Genomic DNA, 19,718 nt, shown 5'->3' with positions numbered 1-19,718 from the left:
AGTGTTTTATTTGAAATTTACTTTAATTAAACAATAAAATAATTTAAATAAATAAAAGAAGAAAGAAATTTACTTAAATAGCAGTTTTATTCACACTATTGTTGTATTTTGTAATTTTTAAGTGTATGGTATATTTTGAAACAATTTCCAGAATGCAATCCTGGTTTTCTTTCACACGTTTTACAGAAAAAAGGTGGGACTGAAAGAATGTCGAATGGGACTCGACAAAGGAGCTTCTGAGATAAAAATTGATGTCGAGTCACACTCGACACAGCAGTGCAAAGGGTTATTGTTCGACAAATCTGTTACCAACTGGGACATTTCGTGGCGTCCTTCAATGTAAATGGCGTAAATCGCGAAAGGATAATCTGACATGAAACTGAGTTTATTCTCTGGGGAATTGTAATGACTGGTGTCTTTTCTGGAAGCTCGTAATGGTGCATTACTGAAACAGGATAATCGTGTAACAGATGAAAACCGAGGATTATTCAGGAAAGTAAAATATAATTATTCGAGAAAGAGATTGGTTAGAACCATGAAAACGTTCAGATGTTTCCTTTCACGACGGTTTCTTGAAAGGAAATCTATTATGATAGTTGAGCAACAATTAAGGGATATCAATATCTATTTCCTCAAAGGAGCAATCAGGCTTTTGGAACGCCGGCAATAATTCACTCGGCTGGATCGCTTATTCACGCTGAATTTCATCTTCGTCTGTGCTGGCCGATGCAAGTCGATCATCTCCAAACCTCAAGCACATTCGAATGATCGAGTTTCATAACGACGACTCGAATAAAGCTACCTGGAATAGTACAAATGACAGCATCGAACGTGTGTATAATTTGAAATTTTAACCTGTGAAATATATTGTTGTACAGGCTTTCATTGCAATCGAACACGATTAATTTGCGTTTTTTTAACGAGAACAAAGAATGGTCTTGATACGGCAAAATTGGTTATTTAATTATTAAATTATTTAATTGGTTATAAATTATTATTGTGTTATTTCTATTTTGAAATATGTTTCTGATTATTTCATTTTATATTTAATGAGGAATATTTTGTCCATAATCCGATCTTGATCCCAATCCTGGTCTTAAAAATGTAATTTAATTCTTTCGATTATCATCCAATCCTCGAAAATGATTAATAGTAATGGTTGATACAAATTTAATTTCTTTAATTAAGGAGGTAGCAATAAAGTTGTTTAAACGAAGTGCAGTGTATTGAATAAAACATTGTCCCGATCCCATTCATTGTCGCGGACCATCCATCCACTTTTAACATTATCGACAAACAGTATTTTCACGTCATTTCGAATCATGGAATTATATCGATAGCGAATATCGTTGACGCTTGTTATAATAATAATATGCACCAATCGTAAAAACATCAATTTTATGTTTCGATCGTTTTAATAATTTTTCACGCAATTAATTGTATGATTTAAATATTAGGAATCATCAATAAACATTCATATGAGATATTCATATTAATATTTATCGAACCACGCTAGAAGCAGGGTATTGTGCTTGGCCTTAATGTATGTATGTGTGTAGGTGTGTTTGTGCTACTGTAATTTAAAAACGGCTTAACCGGTTCTAACTTTACAGATCTCAATCGATTCGTGTCCATCGCCGGAGTGTTGTACGTTATATATTGAAAGGATATTGAAAATATAAAATGACGGAAGATACAGACTGGTAAAAAAGTTCATGTACCTAAATCGTTGAATTCAGGAAGAGAATGCTGTGTCAGGCAGCCATAGTATTTGTAGAGTTTAATCGTCATTGTGACAATTTTTAATCAGTGCGGGTGACCGACTGCGGCATTTTCAACTCTCTGCACTCCGACTTTTATTTCAATTTCGTTAGCAGCAGCTCCGAACGCTTTTAAGTGTTTTATTTGAAATTTATTTTAACTAAAAAATAAGATAATTTAAATAAATAAAGGAAAAAAGAAATTTACTTAAATAGCAGTTTTATTCACATTATTGTTGAATTTTGTAATTTTTAAGTGTATGATATATCTTGAAACAATTTCCAAGATGCAATCCTGGTTTTCTTTCACACATTTTACAGAAAAAAGGTGGGACTGAAAGAATGTCGAGTGGCACACGACAAAGCAGCTCCTGAGATAAAAACTGATGTCGAGTCACACTCAACATAGGAGTGCAAAGGGTTAAAGGTTACTTATCTAAATTCGATAACTGTATCAGTTAACTGCTTAAAAATATCCGAATGTGTAATTATCTCACATTTCTGAGTGAAACATACATATTGTCTTTTTTTAGTTTTGCACATCATTTTTTACAAATATTAATTTTTTTATCTTATGCATTGAATATTCTATTTGATATACTTTTTCTCACTTACTGATAGTATCACGCGTCTATTCCAATCGATGATAATTAATTTGATCGAATTTGTTTCTCTTCCTTGCAACTCCAATACAATTAATAATGAGGAAACATCCGGAATTATATTGCACATATATTAATATTAGAAATTTTGTATGTGCGTATGTGTGTATCTGACTGAAACCCATAGCGTATCTTTCATTCGCCTCTGCGCCACGCTTGATGAGATCAGCTTTAAGGCTTTAAACAAACCTGTAGCAAAGGCTCGTTAGAAAGCTTGCAAGCTTACAGCGCGCAGTATTCCCTTGTAGAGTGCTAGATTCCCCTTTGCTAAGTCCCGGGAGCAAGAAACCAGAAGAATCGCTAATTCCTCCAGGAAATATATGTCTTTATTTTAATTCTTTCTGGGGATGAAGGTGGATATATGAAGTAGCTTATAGAATTTTTTCTGGTTTCGATAGTGTTGAGGTTGACTGATAGAAGAACGAGTGGATAAATTTGTAATAGAAAAATATATTGAAATAAATAAAGGTATAAGTATAAGTATAATGTATAAGTTTATGCTGATCCACTCTTATAGTGTTACAATACAATAGAATCGATAGGGAGCACGTTCATATATTTATAGCAAAGGATATTACCAAAAAAGTTAACCTTGTAGCTCTAGCTAATGGCTACAAGAAACATGAATAGAAATCTATTTATTACTTCCTTTGTTCCTAGACTTTGTAACCTAAAACATAATTTATATTCAAGAGCACAATATGGATCTCTCCTTATTTAGAATATTTCTGTTTCACTAAATTCTATTTTCTGCGTAACAGTGGTCTCCAAGTCACAGATATAGAAAAATAAATATGTAGAGTTTTTCTCGAAGTAATTACTTCAACAGATAGTATTCCATTTTTGATGATTTTTAGATATGATACTAAGGACTCGTTAAACTAATGCAAAGCTAAAGTACAAAGCTAATACCAAAGAAATTAAAATGAATGAAGTGCGAAAAAATACATAATGAAAGGGAGAAACAATATCTTTTTTATTGATATTTTTCATCAAAAATCATTCTAATCCTCAAAATTGTACCGTTATTAATCTGTACAAATAAATTGTGGATTCTACTCTCTATTACACGCCACGTTGTTAGTTAATGAATGATGTCCACTAATAATTATTCATTTTCGTAAAAATTATTTGTTAACAATTGTTTGATGATTATAAAGTATTTATGAGACTACTGTGTTTCGTTTTAACTATTTCTGTGGCCAGTGCCTGCCTTTTATCAATAATAGAAAGTAATCTCTCGCTCCGACGATACTTTCCCAAAGTACACTGCTGTATCGTGATGGAATTGAGACTTAGTATAAGACTGTACATTCGGAGAAACAATGTTATCAACAGAAAAGGAGAACTCGAGTAGTGACGGAATCCAGTTGTCTAAGGAATGAAGAATTACTCCAATAAAATGTGCAGCGGAAGGCAAACGCTAAAAAGAATTTCAAGAGTAAAAGGAGCGGCGTGGTAGGAGGAGGAGGAATTTCAGCGATGACAAAACAGGGTCAAGACACCAAAAGGGGAAGTTCTAGCAATTTACAAAGAACACTGCGATTTCAGAAGTAACGATAACAATGGGGTCAGAAACAACACCACAAAGATTCACTACAAGATACTACAATAATATACTGCTGTACTACATACCACAATAACTGTAATACTACAAGGAATAAATATAATGAAAATTAGCAAAATACACAAGAAAAAACAAAGTTTACAAAAGTGAAGATACAATTAATTTTAACGAAGCTGATTTTGAGATTTCTATTATAAGATATCTTGTGATTTTAAGAAGCGTAAATCCGAAATTTAAGAAGCAGAGGTACAAAAGTAAGGTGAAATTGAACTACATTATTCAAACAAACGTTGAAATCGTGAAACGTGCTAATATTTACGACGAGCTCAATCACGTTGATTCTTTGTCGTTCTCGCGTACGAATACAACTCGCCCCAATAAATTGACTGTATTGGCGTTTGTTCGCTCTCGGCCCATTTTCCATCGGTCGGAGTTGGTCCCTTTAAAAGCTCGAGTACGAACAGCCCGACGAAATAAGCGAACTCGACGACCACGATCAGGCTGAAACCGACGAAGATGCCGCAAATACCGCTAGCTTCACCTGCAAAACGTCGATCGAACGGTTAAATTACTTCCTCGACCACTTAGAACCGAATTAGGATACATTAAGAAGGGAAGACAGAAAAAAGTGAAGAATATTCTCAGAAGAAGGTAGAGGTTCTGAAGTATATTTGCATTATTATCATCCTCATGTAATAAATAAAATATTAAGGCATATGCAAATTTATATTTTTATAAAGCAAATAAAGAAACAGAGCCTAAGAGATTTGTTTTATCTATCAATAAATATTTTTTTGCACATTTTTATGTATTTTTACACTTTTAGGATTTCTATAAATGCAGAACTGTAAATAATTTAGTGACAAAATTCTCAATCCTTTGATATGTTTTGTTGAAGTGCAACTTATGAAACGCACAAACATTTTTTCACTCAATGGATGAAATAACCAATAACTATATGTCAACATACATGTGCACTCATGCCATCCAGTACAGTTATTTTTGTCACATTGGCACGTTGACTGCCACGCGTGTTTTCAAAAAAATCTCAGTCAGGCCACGCGTGCAGCAATACCAAGCGTTCTCTGCTAGGTGCTCCCATCGATATTTTATTAATGCGAGTCGCTCAAGTGGTGGTCTCAAGAATGATCTCTCGTTTCTTTTGTTTCCATTCCTTCGCATTTGTTTCTCATCTCTCCACTTTACACAAAACCAGTTTGAATCTTGGCCGAGCAACGAACGGTATAATTTAAAATCTCTGCCCTAATTCGTTACAATGTCGAAAAGAAAAATTGAGAACTTGTTTCTTAGTTTTACATTCTAAATAATTTTTTTAATAAACCATTTTCGTATTACTCTTATAACAATTCAACAGTTTTATTATTATTGAATATCTTTCCAAATACCTACGACGATCCTTTGCACGTAGTCAAATAAGCGACACCCGAATATGGGTTATGCGGCCCAACCAGAAACTGTTGACACCCGAATACGGATGTCGTGGCAGTCAACGTGTTAGAGATTTACTGCTCCACATAGGTTCACGGTAATTATTGGGAATAGAAGCGATCTTATCGTCATATTTCAATGATCTATGAAGTGTAGTAAGAAAGGAAAAAAAACGATCAACATTTTGAACAACTTTTCCTTACACATACATACAACCGCCGTTCAGACTTATTTTCCAAGATATTCGCAAACAATTTAGTTAAGTTCAGTTATGATTACACTTCATCCTTGAATAGATGGTTACATTTTTATATAGACCAATGAGATAATCATTTTTAATACTGTGTTAATTTGGGCGGTCGCCAACATTTGCGTCAAATAACTTTCAATAAATCGATTGATATATGTAACACATATGTAGTATCGTGATATAATTATGTAAAAATCGATGAACTTGCAAGGAGTACGAACTACAGTGCAAATAGTAAGTGAAAGTGCTGACGGGCCAGAAGATATGGGAAATTCCCATAAACATTGGGCCCAGCGACGTGTCCGTGGCCCCTCAGAAAAGTGGGTGCTTGAAAGTTGAACGTGATCATATTTGGTTGTACACGACTATAAAAACGTGTGTGTGGTGAGAGTATGAAAACAGTTAAAAAGGGTCGCTTTGGTGGAGAAAGAGGTTGTTGTTGTTGTTGGTTGATGTAAGCTGTAAGTTATGAGTTGTCGTTAGTCGTTAGGAGTTGATCAGTTGTATTGAGATATGTGTAATTTTGTGTGCTACACTAGATTAATCGCGTAGTAGTGACACACATATATGAGTATGATGTGTTGGAGTATGTGCATGCACAGCGTCTCGTAAAACAGATGAATGCAACTGTTCCGTTGATAGTGTAGTATACAAGATGGTGAGACAAAGAAAGTACTGAGACACGTGTAAATCGCATATTAAATAAATCTGAAACTATTTTGATATCAATTTTAAGTGTAATCTAAGTGTTCATATACATTTATTTCGGCGATTAACATCCACAATTCTCAATTAATATATTAAAAAATAGTTTCAGTTAAATAATTATAGTTTTCCGTTCTATCATTGTAAATAAATATGTAAAATAAAATCACTATACATATACCTACTGAAATGTCATAAGTCACGAAAAAATCGTTTACAGAGAAAAAAATTACTGAAATAAATTGTTACATAATGTATATAGTATAAAGCAAAAATTGCTTTATATAATAACTTGAAAACTAAAGCCAAGCAACGATTGTGAGATCGCCCCTATTTCCAATAATTAATTACCAAAGCTATTTCAATTTTAAGTATTTTGTAATTTGTAATATAGCTGTAAACAAATGTAACCAATTTTCTATGTACTACTCCAATAAAATCCATATCTTCATTGATACAACTGAAGAAACGTAATAAGCAGATATTTATTTCATACCCATAATATCATTCTTTGAGTAATTCGTATGTTTTTATGTTTTACACCTTTTGCCTTTCTGTAAATGCGTTGATATCTACAGTCGAGTAATAAAATTCTCAGTCCCTTTGTGTATATACGTTTAACACTGAATTTCCATTAAACTTTTAATGCCGTTACTTTGTTACTTTGTTACACGTTACTTTGTGGAAAAGGTGTTTATATTTCCTTGTTACAGCTACGTAATATTATGTCACCATGCATCACGGGACAAAAACGTTTCCTCTCCTATCCCGTTACCCAAAGGAAGAAAGCGAGTGAATTTTCCTAACGAAAAATGTATGTTCTTTATCCCGAGTGCATTATATTACTTGTAACCGGTACCACGAGCGTATGTACATAGCACAATGGATCAACTCGTAGCTGTTTCCCTGTTTTTATTTCCTTCTTTCGAGTCACTGGCCAACAGATTACATTCCCGTAGAAACCTTGCGGTATGAACCTTTCGTTACACAATGAAATCGCCTGTATTTTGTGATCTTTGCTTTTTCGTTTCTCGAAATTTGCCCTGGGAGTTTCCAGTGATGTTAGTGTCGCTAAACGAAGTCTCTTAACCTCGTTTTCTTTTTTTTTTTTTTTTTTGCCCTTGAATGTTTATTCTGCACCGAACACTTTGAGCTAAAAATTTAAATGCAAATGGAAAAGGAGAGATCTCCTGGAAATTTGATAAATTTGAAATGACCGATGCTCGAGCTTGGACAATAAACGAAACGATTCGAAATGAAATAAAAATGTATGTTATTAATCGTAAGAAAATATTAGCTCATTTTACTTAGAGAATTTATAGAGAAAGATTATATTGAAGAAAAATTATAGAGGTGCAATCGGAAAAAGGTGTGAATAAGTCGAAAATATAGAATACAATCTTTCATATGAAGAAAATTAAAGAAAATTAATTTTAAATATTCCCCTGGTGAGGAATTTTTTTGAATTATAAAGGACTTGTGAATTAATAATCTACGTTTATGTTTGTGTTTATTATGGTGGAGAATTAAAAACACCGAGTGATATGAAATATTCATGCACGATGAACTTCATTATTTTAGAAATTGTTAAATTTCTCGTTCTACTCTAAATATACAATAACTATAATAAATAATAAATACAAATCATTATGATAAATCATACTGAAATTAAGTTTCTATTATTGTATACAATTTATTATATCATTATATATTGGCGTAAAATTTATGGATTCATTGTCTGTTCCCCACAGCAATATAACAAACACAAGTATAAGCAGAACTATTAATTCACAGCGAGACGCGCTAGCTCTTATCAATAAAATATTTAATTTCCATTTTTTAAAATAAAGCTTCATCAAATTAAAGTAAGGACAAATTTTATTCTACGTTTTCAAGTTATTTCTTCATCTAGAATCACTCTTTTCCTGTTCGTTTTAAAAATACTTTAATTTTAATATAGGCTTCACTTACCCATAACTTCATACCAACGATAAATCACGTCTTGCTTCAATTTGATTGTACCAAAGTTGTTAAAATATATCGTCAGCAGTGATTGATTCTTGATTTCCACGTCAGTTCTTCGAATTTAAAATCATACCGTTTATTACAAGATGATAGAGCCATTAAATAGATATTTACTTACAAAACTTCGGCAACATGTTGATTAGACTCCAAACCAGACATAGCTATCTTCGCATTATACTTCACATGGCTGCATTCAGGATAACAATTATGGCAGTATAATGTCTCCGTTTTATCCATATTTTCATTGTTATTATATAGATTTTCATGTGGCACCACGGAAAACCATGTAGCTGTAATTTAAATCCCAATCAACTAGTAGATTTAGTTTTATCCTTATAATATAATCAAATACATATCATCGTTAGAATACACAGGGAATGATGAATTTCGTAGCGTTACAATTAATCATGGAAAGTTCATTAATTAATCAATTTCGTGTAGAGACCACGGCACAATGATAACTCGGCCGGACAATTCAACGCTGTTACATGATTGACGTCACGAGAATTTCGACGGTGCTTACATTTATGTTGCGACAAGCATGGCACATCTTCCAAATTGCAGACCCTTTTAGATTCTGGAAATAAAGAAAACAAATATCAAAGGGAACTTTTTAATATTTTGAGAATACCAATAATTAAGTGCTACAATAACTTACGTAAGATAGCTTTAATTAAATATAACCAAAATGAGAAAATTTCTAATCTTCACAAAAACACTTGGCAGGAAATATTAAAATGAAAGGCGATGAATATGCTAAATCAGAAAATACAGCTATTCGTAGTGTGGAATTATTCAAGAAATACGATTAAAAGACATGAAAATTGCAAAAGACGAAGAATGATGAAAACTACACGCAACCCTGTTTGACGAAACTACTTTGAACAAAAACATTTGCGAGTCATGAAAAATAATATAATATTAAAATATTATAGATAATAATATTAAAAAACATTGTAATAATAAAAATATGAAAAATAAGTAGAATAAGAAGAATATTAATAATACTATTAAAAATACTAGGATGATTCGATCTGAATTATTCAAGAAACGCCGTGAATATCGTAGCGCGGAACCTAATGAAATGGTTTAAAACAAAGATAAGCTTAAAGTTCTCTCACGGTGTGATATTAGAACTACCTGAACTTTGGGAATGCACATTCTGGTTGGTGAAATTGTAACAACTTTGAACCATCTCGGGAAGACCTCGTTAACGAGTCGGAAAACAAATGGTGCGAGACTTTAATTGAAATTAAATTGAAGCAGCGAAGCATTTAGAATACTTTCTAGCTTGGTCCATTCGTTCCAAGAGTATTATTATTTTAATAAGCAACATGGCAACATTAAACGTTTCAAGGAACGAAAGGAACGATATGAAACTACTGTCGGATTTACGACAGAATTGTAGCAATCTTCTTTCGTTTCGTTTAATACCCCATTTCGTACGATCCGCTTTAATGCTTTAAGTCGTTGGGAAGCTCGCCGGTAAAAAAGGTTCCTCGGCAGATGGGCCGAGTCTCGTAGCTTCTAATCTCAGGAGAAAGGGCAGGGTGCTGTTAATGTCTTGCAAAGGCCTCAGCCAGTCTACGTCGTCGCGGTTCATTTCGAGGCAGAGTGAAAGTGAAAATAGGAAATGGTAGAAGACCCTTTCAACGTTTCTCACGCTTCGCGGTGCCGACCTTGTCGCGCCTGTCTCTGCTTTTAAAACATTACGCGCTGGAATAACGGGGCTGCTGGGAAAGCACGATCCTGCGTTTGCCTTGCTTGTTTTCTCGGTTAAGGGATTAGAATTCTGGAACGCGCCAGTTTCACGGAATCTTGTGGGAAGAATTAGTAATAAGCATGTAACGACTCCTAACTTTAATAAATTAGAGAAACCCTAGTTTCATTAAATTAATATCCATAGTCCTATTATGTGTATACATATACATATATATATTCAAATGGAACTCTTTTTTTATGAAATTTTATTTTTATTTCTTACTTTCATAGTATATCAAATTTTTGTAATCACATCTATAAATAAAATAGTGTGCCAATATCTCTTATAGCCACTGTGTTACCACCCGGAAATTAAAGAGCAAGAAATCTGCATGAATGAATAGTTGAGGTTAATGATAGTAAAAGATAAAAATCTAAAAGTGATTTTAGCTATGTAGGATGGAAATACCTAGGACAATAGCCTAATAACATTATGATATTTAACAAGAACTGCTATGCAATTCAACATGGGTATTTTAATGTTTGTTTCAGTAGAATACAATACACGAAGATTTCCTTACTAAGTACTTGAACAATACCCCAATTCAAGCTTTGTATTTCAAAGAAATTTTTTGAAAAAATTGTCATTGTTAGTTACATCGTGCTCTTATAGAAAACCGACGAAATTCTTATTTCTTATTTGAAAAAAAAAAAACACTTGATTTTGGAATGAGAGTTTCTTTCTTATTTACTCAAATTGCCTTATAGTTGCAACTCTTTTTTATCTACAATGTCACGTCTATTTACTAATTTCAATGTATAGAGAGATAATGAATCTTACCTCGATTAGGTAAAAAGAAAGGTATACATTTGCAGATTTTCCACATATCTTGCGTCTTGCAATCAACGATGCAGTCGCTGTAAGTGTAAAACATCCGAAGGGAAGTCATTTCATCCTCGAATACACAATCGCGTTTCTCCAGAGCATACGACATAATACTTCTTATGCTGTAAAACATGATTGCCTCTAGTTCCACGCTCCGGTGCACCCTGGGCGAGACTAGAAAGTCGATCACGCCTCCACTTGTCATGTCCGGATAATCGTATGGATTAAAGATCGTCACCTGAAAGCACAAAATTTGCCCATTAAACTTTCGAAACAAAATAAAAATATCGCTATCTGTCCGTCATTCGTCGTAGAAAATTTCAACGTTTATGAATAACTACGAAATAATCGCGTCAAACCGACCAGCGACGAGTGAAATATTCACACGGTATATTTACGTCGTAGGCGAATCGTTTCCAGCAAGAGAAAAAGGAAACTGCAATTTGCATAATGCACCGAACCTTGGCTGTTGCGGGAGATAATCCTCACAAGCTACCACGATCCACATTTCTGGCGGCGTGATCACGGCCGAGACTTGTTTCTGCCTAATTTCTGGTTGAATTTTCGCCAAATTATTTCGGAACTGACGAAACCTGTCTTCGATCCGTCGAAAATTGTCGACTAGCACGTGATATTAATTCAGAACTTCGTGGAAGATCGTTGTACGATCTGATGCAAAAGACCGATCAACAAGCAATTGATCATTATGATCACCGTCAATCTAGTTTGATAATATTTGACTTTAATAATCCATTAAATGTCGCGCACGAATACATCGACGATGATATTATTCGAAGCTTTTAGCTGAATGTTAAACAGCTTGTTTCGAAGAATATCTGAGCGAGACGAGCAACACAAGGAAGGAACGCCACGTCCATAGAATTAAAAATTCCGTAAGCGTTCTGTGCAGGCGCTAGCTTCAACTCGGCTGATGAAAAATTACCTTCCAGCCGGCGCTCGGGAAAATAGGGTAGAAGTAATCGTCCAGAAACGGCTCCAGCAATACCGACAGCCCGCCGTTCTCGGTCAAATTTTGCACCTTCATCGATTTCACTCGGTGACTGACCTCGCGGTTCCTGCGAACATAATCGATGAAAATTCACAAAGACACAACGAAAAAATAGCGACTCGCGTCCACGAAACGCAGTTGTTACTCGCGAAATAATTTCCATGCAGCGAGAAAAAAATGAGAAGGAAATTACACCAAGGTTAACACTAGAACTACCACACCAGTCAAATTGACTGGTTTTACAATTTTATTTTAAAATTCCTACTTCATGTTATACATTTCCCCGCAATGATGTAATGACTTTTGCAACGATAACTAAAAGAATGATATAATGAATTTTATTTTGTTTTTTATGTATTCAAACTGAAAATAATTTTGTATCAAGGCTACTCATACCAATACCAGTCAAAACGACTGGTACTTGTCAGTGTAAAAGGGTCCTGCAATCTGTTTATCGAACCCCAATTAACCAGTTTCCTCGTTTTCTACAACTTGCCACACGTTTTTAAAATTTTTAATGAGTATTATTCAATATGATGATATCAGTTATCAGGAAAATTCCAGATCGATCGCTGGATCGCTAGTTGTTAACATTAGAAATACCACAACAGTCAATATGATTGGTTCTACAATTTTATAAATGTGTCAAGCCTCGTCTAGAGATCATGGTCCCAGATGGATTAATAATACCAAAAATGTACTATATAACATGAAATTCCTTCCGTAAGAAAGTAAGAAATCAATAAATTAAAACATATATAGTAGTAGAACATTTTTATAAGACCAATCATTTTGACTGGTTTTGGTAGAAATAGCTTCGTGTTAACTATCGGTAGTTCTAGTGTTAAAATACATACGAAACACGAAACAAATAGAAATTTATACGCGGATCTGTGCATGAACGCGGTCGAGAGTACTGAAAAATAAATTTCTCGCACGCGGTTTACGACACAGCGCTGTGCGAATAAATGATTCATTGACAGGACGCAAAGAGAATTTAGGTGGTCTGGAAACTCACAAATGCGTGTCGTCCCCTTTAGTCGCGTAATTGAAGGTACAACAGAAGCCGTCCTGCGTCTTGCGGAACGCGAACAGCTCTGAACAGTTCCGTTCCTCGTCATGAAACCGACACTTCGACAGCATGGAGGAACATTGTGGCGTCAACTGAAACGTTTGTCACGTAGACATTGGTTAATGGCAGACAGAAATTTCATCAAAGATGAAAGCACTGTTGGACAATATTACGGAAAGTATTAGGTTGTCCGCAAAGTGCCTTTTTTTTATAGACACGTCTTTTACAACGACGCATCTTTATACAAACATGAAACCTAATCTGTCGAACGTTGTGATTTTTATTTTGATAGAACAAAATGGATCATACGTAATTCGATAAAATTTATAAAACGGAAAATGTGTATCCATTATTTCTTTATAAAACGAAAGAAATTTTTCGGACCACCTAATACAGTACAACGTGTTGAAAGAATAGATGACGCGAAATATTTGAATTTGCATAATGTTAAATCATTCGTTAAGTTCGTGGATTATAGCGTGTTGGAAGAATAAATTTTTTTTATTTGATAGAATTTTTACAATCAATTCTCATTGAGAATTATAAGTAAATTAGAAAGAATAGATGATGCGAAATATTTGAATTTATATGATATTAGATTATTCGATAGATTCGTGACGCGATACGTTTTTATCGTGTGTTTTACGAATACAGAACGATGAACAACAAAAATACCGATCTTAACAAAATCACGTTCAGCGTAGAAAAGGCACTTGAGATGAAAAAGCTAGTGAATAGCAAACATTCTGATTTTAGCTCACTCGTTTCATTACGTCGGTGATGCTGTAATAGCCATTGTAAAACACAGTGAGAAGTTGGTCGATTCGATAGAATCGGTTTTGCGGCTTGAACTCCGAGTCGTAAAGATCGCCCAGTTGCGAAATCATGTTGAGAATCTCGTCGACGGGTAAATCAGAGATATTCGCCGTGAAGCTGAATATTAATTAAATGGAACTTTGAAAAAAATTACAGGGAATACTGATTTTGATAAAACGTTTATGCAAAACTCTTGTAAAATATGGAGCGCGCTGAAAGAAGATGTAGATGCAATTTTTTAAATTGATCAGACAAATTTTCATGGATACGGTTGGACAATTGCGCGAGATGAATGAGTAAACGATGTAATATAATAAAACGTATTCGTTAGAAGGCAGTCGGCGATCGATGTTCTCCGAAACGTTTCGGTAAAAAATTAAATTAAAAATTCTATCTCATGAAAATTAACGGCTCGACGTTACATACGCGGACAAGCGGCCAAAGTATCCATGGAAATTAGTCACAAATTTACATCAGATAGAATTACACGGATCGGGTTAAATATTTATCCTCGTCGTTATAAATCATGATTAAGTGAAACAACGTTAGTTGCGATTTCAGTATTAATTAGTCGTTCATCTCTCTCGTGCTTTAGAGAAGGAGAAATACGGCGCTATACGTTGCATATTAATGGGAATTTTTTTCAAAGTAAATTTAAAGTAATTCTCGCTAACTGAATATTAATGGCCAGTTTTTGCAAATTCGAAGCTAATTAGGGACGCGTTTTTGCATTCCCTTTTAATGAACGTTTCCTTCCATCAACGCGAGCAACTTTCTAAATACACCGGCGCGGCGCGATGTTATCCCGATGATCCGAAAACTACGGAATAATATTACGTGTTCGCAAAAATATATAACCGGTACCCTTTGTTTAAATTATGGATCTAGAAATATTGGAACGAAGCATAAGTTTAGATTATAGAGTGGAAAATTTGAAATCTAATTCAGAGAGAAGTGAATCATGACATCCATATTTTGTACTGTCAATTATGAAAATAATTAATCCGACAGATTAATATATAAACTGATGAATAAAAATATTGATACCGATCAGATTATCCTTGTAAAATCCTGCATAAATCTTTGTCTAAATTGTTCTGTAAAACATTATATTTTTTTGTCGAAATTGAAATTTAAATATAGCATATAATTCACTATCGTTAAGCAGGTGAAAAATAAAAGTAAGTAATAAAATGTAGATATTAGACTGTTTCTATTGGAACATAAGATTGCAATGAATGTGAAATCGATACAAGAATTAAATCTAGGAAACGATACAGTCTTAAGAAATTAATTTAGGAGCGGTAGAAAAACCAATGTGGAATTTTTAGAAAGATTTTATATAACACATTTAATAACCGAAATCAATAACCTAATTGTTTTTAATCCTTGAAACTTATAGTTGGATAAAGAATGAGATTTTTTTTCAAATTTGTACAGAATTTTATAAGGATATCTAGTCTGTACCATTCACTATTTATTAAAATCTACATATAAATTTGCATATAAAAAAGGGATATTAATATGCTGTAGATAACGTACTGTTCGAAATAATAAATACATTGCATCATATTTCTCTGACAGTGCTTATAGGTCATGCTTAAACAAACACTTGACAAATATTCATTCTCAATATTTCATGATAAATAATAAATATGCAGAACTGGGCATATTACAAACTGCTCTGTACGAAAATATGCTACATATTGTACGTACATCCCTATATTTTTATATATGTAGTTCTATTGTATAAGCATCTAGTGCTACTTTAAACTTTATATCCTACAGAAATATTTTCTCTGTTTTCGTTTTACAACAAAGTTACAAATTCGAAAGTTCTAACTTGATTTTGCCTATTATAGAGTCAAACTCCTAACGTTTGCTCATAAGTTTCCTCATAACGTTGATGCTGAAACTTCTCGGTGAATTTTCCTCGTTTGGAACGAATACGTAACAGCGGCTTTGTACGAAATAGAATTTTCGGGAATGCAGGAAAATAGCGGTGGAATTCGTTTATGAACGAAAGGCAATTCTAAACGCGAAACCGCAGCTTCGGCCGCAATTGAAATTATTCGTGCAGCGCCATTCGGTGCTACGGGGTGTCCAATGAACCTAACCGCCCTGCGCTCGATTGCATTCTACTTCCTCCGCGGCTGCGTTTCGGTCCTTCGTCAATGGCACTTGTGTTTATTTAATGCTAGACGGTGCTCACATTTCGTCTGCCAACTCCATCGCCGATCGACGACTTATTCGGTTGATGCTGCAGATCGCTATGCCTTAAAAAAAAATTTTTTTCGTGAAATCGTTCTCAAAGAATCGACGATTTCGTTGAAAATTCCTTGCTTTATGATTTTTTTTATGATTATTACTTAAGTAAGCGAGTGTTTATTATAATCTATGCTTATTATACGTACATATGTATGTATACACACAATAAGACAGATTATAAATAAGGACCAAGTAATGAAAAAGAATACATAAAAATTTGACTAAATCAAACGCAAAGAAAGATTTGCATGACTTCAAGAAAAGAAATTAGTTTAACAAAAACGGAATTCATTGACAGAATAAATAGAACTGCAGAATAAACTGACTAATAAAATATTTACACGACAATGGACTTTAGTAGAGTTAAATAAAGAGAAAATGCTCTTGCAGTAAGAATAAAGGTTCCAAACAATTTCAGCCAGATAGTAACTTTGGAAAGCTTTCAGGCATTTTAGCTGGACGTTCATTTTACTTCTGAAGAAACTGCAGCAATTTTCGAAGTAGTTGGAATAAACGATCTTTCGATATTGAAGCATCCAGCTTGTGTCTTAAAAAAAATTACTCGATCCTATTTTTAAACAATAGCACAGCTAGATATACAAAAGCATGTTTAATTTACCTGGGAAATTTAATTTGTATGTGGGGAAGTATTCCGTTTCGACGCTAGTGAACAGCGGATTCTCCATAAATTCGAGATACCCGTAATAAATCGTGCAAACCATAGCGGGCACCGTGACCGCGTATACCAGGAACCATAGCGTTCTGAAAATATCGTTCCGGAAAACTCGATCGGATGAATTTTTCCGCGTGCAACCGCGCGAATTTCAGTTAACAAGTTTTCTCCTCACCCCGTCGTAAATTCTAAATATTTACATCGTGGAATAGGCTTTCGTCGAACGTTACGATGCGGCAGTACACAGGCTGTTTCAAAAAATGTAGCATGCGGCATGTAGTACTCATTACATGAAACAGATACGTTTGAATAAATATGGCTCTAAAAATTAGCCAATCCTGAATTATTAGAACGGAATCACCGGTGATAGCAGTAGTTTAGTTTAAATTTAAATCAGGTTAACATGAAGTCTATTTTAAGATTGAACGAATAAATCTAATAATAGAATAAAGTAGTGCAATAAAGTATTGCAAATGACAATCTAAGACAATAGATAGCTACTTTCAAGTTGAATATACCCAAACTGTCATGCAACAACTAACACTTTGACTGCCACGTCAAAATCACATGTTTCGCTCAGGACACCACAGGAGTATTTTCATTATTCAAAGCATATAATGGCAAAATAATATTAAATTGATGATGTAAGACAACATTTTTCCCCAATGGACCGTTTATCTTATTGGTGGTTACGGATGACCATCGTGGCGCCTTGGTAACAGTTGATAGCGACATATTATAACAAGGCTCCGTTTATTTCAACAAACCATTCGCATTCGTTATTTCGTCGTAAGCAAAATATCCAGAATATATTGTTGAAACGTGTACAAGATATTAGTAAATAGTACTTGTTCATCCTATATATAATAGTGAGGTGGAGAGACAAGAGTGACATTTTTATGATTTCGACGAAACATTCGGCTGAAATGGTAGAGGTCCGCAAAAAAATTATGTTTGTGATAAACCAGTGGTAGTGATAGATCACAACAGAGGAAAATGTGCTGTAGATTTATGAGATCAAATGATAGCATATTCTACACCACATAGAAGAACCCTCAAGTGCTATATAAAATTAGCTTTAGAGTTATTGTTAAATACATCAATTTCAAACGCGATGATACTCTATAGACAAGCAACAAACACAAAAATCAAGGTATCAGATTTTAGAATGGCACTCGCAATGCAACTTACACAGTGCCATTCACCAGAGCCGTAAAATATACTTATTCTATAAAGATTGCGACACAAAATGCAGAAGAAAGAAGAGCAGGCGTACGTGGCACGAAAATTTTGCAGAGGGTGCTATAAAAAAATGTTAAACAGTTAAATTGGACAGTTAAATCGAACCAAAAAGGTGACCACCTATTGTCCAGATTGTATGGATGAGCTACATTTATGTTTAAAGAGTTTTAACACAGTGCACCGTACAAGATTTGTTCTCATTCCTTTTTTATTGATGTTCTAATAAAAATGTTTAATCGTTCAATGGGGCACTTTTTATTTCAAAGCATCTTCTATTTATCGGTTATATCCAAAATGCCCTAACTGTCAATTTTCATTCAATTTTTACAATTGCAAGAAGTTCAAACGCTCCGGTCATCAATGACCAATGTGGCAGTCAAAGTGCTGAACGATTTAACAATATTAAACGAGAGTTAAGATTTTTGCTTATTTTCATGAGTACTACATTCTATACTGTGCCCGCAACCTTTGGAAACAGCTGTATACAGTATCTGTATAAGCATCGAAATTGTTTCATCGTCAACACGGTTTATTTGAAATTCGTTGCGTTTCGCGTGGAAATCCATCGGTGCGTGCACCTGCGTCTAAATTACCTGTCGAACCACGTTGCTTCCGAATCCACGAAGTACCTGAATCCAGCCAACTTCGTGTACTTGCAGTACAGCTTAGAGTATTTCAACAGCGTTCGCGTGAAACGAGATCTGGACCGAGTCGTACGCGTCTCTAACAGCCAATCGAGCGGAACCTTGAATTCCTTCTTACATTTAGAGTTATCCTCGTACCAAACTTTCATTTTGCTCTCGTCGTTACAGTTAATTCTGGAAAAACTCCCTGATCACGGGTAACACTGTGCTCGTCGTATTTTTAATATTGCATCTACCATCGTGGATTTATAAACGAAAACACGGCCAAGTGAAATTACGGATTCCAATGGACGAAATAATTCAAAACGCGCGAGTCGCTCTCCGTACTAATAATAACGTTTAACGAAAAATGAAATTTAACGAAATCCCATGAAAAGAGAAGCGAATAACCGTATACGAAAGGATAAAACGTACAAAAAGGCGTGGAATATGGAAATTCAAATTTTGTAATCAAGAGAAAAATGTTGAAACTCGAAATCACGTTATGTTCGATACAATTATACGTCTAGCCATTCGCTTTCGGTATTTGCATGGCGACTGTAGTTCGCAAACGTAAATTACTCGTCCCATCCTTCTCCTCTGTTTTCTGTCACGCGTATCGTTCTTCCGATACAAGTATGCAAGCAAAGCCGCGTATCTCTGGCATCGTTTCACCACCGATGGTCATCGCTTGTTTCACGCACATCCACGATAGAATCCTTCGTATGCTCGTAGAATTTGTTACAACTTTTAGACCTGCCTTTTTAATGAAATTTTTAAATGCAAGTATATAGCAGGGAATTGAAATAAATATTACGTTGTCGTAAATAAAAGTACAGATTTATTATGAAAATAAGGAATAACCTGAACACTATTCTTGAATTTATGTCGGTAGAAAAGCTATCTATAAATTTAATTATCTCCATGTTTCATCGTTTAAATACTTACATTTTTTTTTTCTCTAATAAAAAATATTTAATCTCACGTTTCTAGTTACACGATCAGCCATC

At 34.3% G+C, this 19,718-nt stretch overlaps 2 protein-coding genes across 2 annotated transcripts in view; one reads left to right on the top strand and one right to left on the bottom strand.

Moving 5' to 3' along the window:
- Positions 1–19,718, top strand: part of LOC126919390 (nascent polypeptide-associated complex subunit alpha) — a 115,626-nt gene that overhangs the window by 12,664 nt on the left and 83,244 nt on the right. The window lies entirely within an intron of this gene.
- On the bottom strand, positions 1,976–19,412 carry LOC126919393 (sodium channel protein Nach-like). The gene is made up of 11 exons (XM_050728587.1): positions 18,679–19,412; positions 16,790–16,932; positions 16,115–16,178; positions 13,848–14,019; positions 13,033–13,178; positions 11,949–12,081; positions 10,961–11,243; positions 8,942–8,995; positions 8,537–8,708; positions 8,365–8,471; positions 1,976–4,530 (listed from the first exon to the last, which is right to left on the bottom strand). Exons 1-11 carry the CDS (start codon positions 18,876–18,878, stop codon positions 4,316–4,318), a joined length of 1,689 nt encoding a protein of 562 aa, XP_050584544.1. The 5' UTR covers positions 18,879–19,412; the 3' UTR covers positions 1,976–4,315.

The sequence above is a fragment of the Bombus affinis genome, chromosome 8 (assembly GCF_024516045.1).
Source record: "Bombus affinis isolate iyBomAffi1 chromosome 8, iyBomAffi1.2, whole genome shotgun sequence".
In the NCBI taxonomy this organism is placed as follows: domain Eukaryota; kingdom Metazoa; phylum Arthropoda; class Insecta; order Hymenoptera; family Apidae; genus Bombus; species Bombus affinis.
This window is presented reverse-complemented; position numbering and strand designations above follow the sequence as displayed.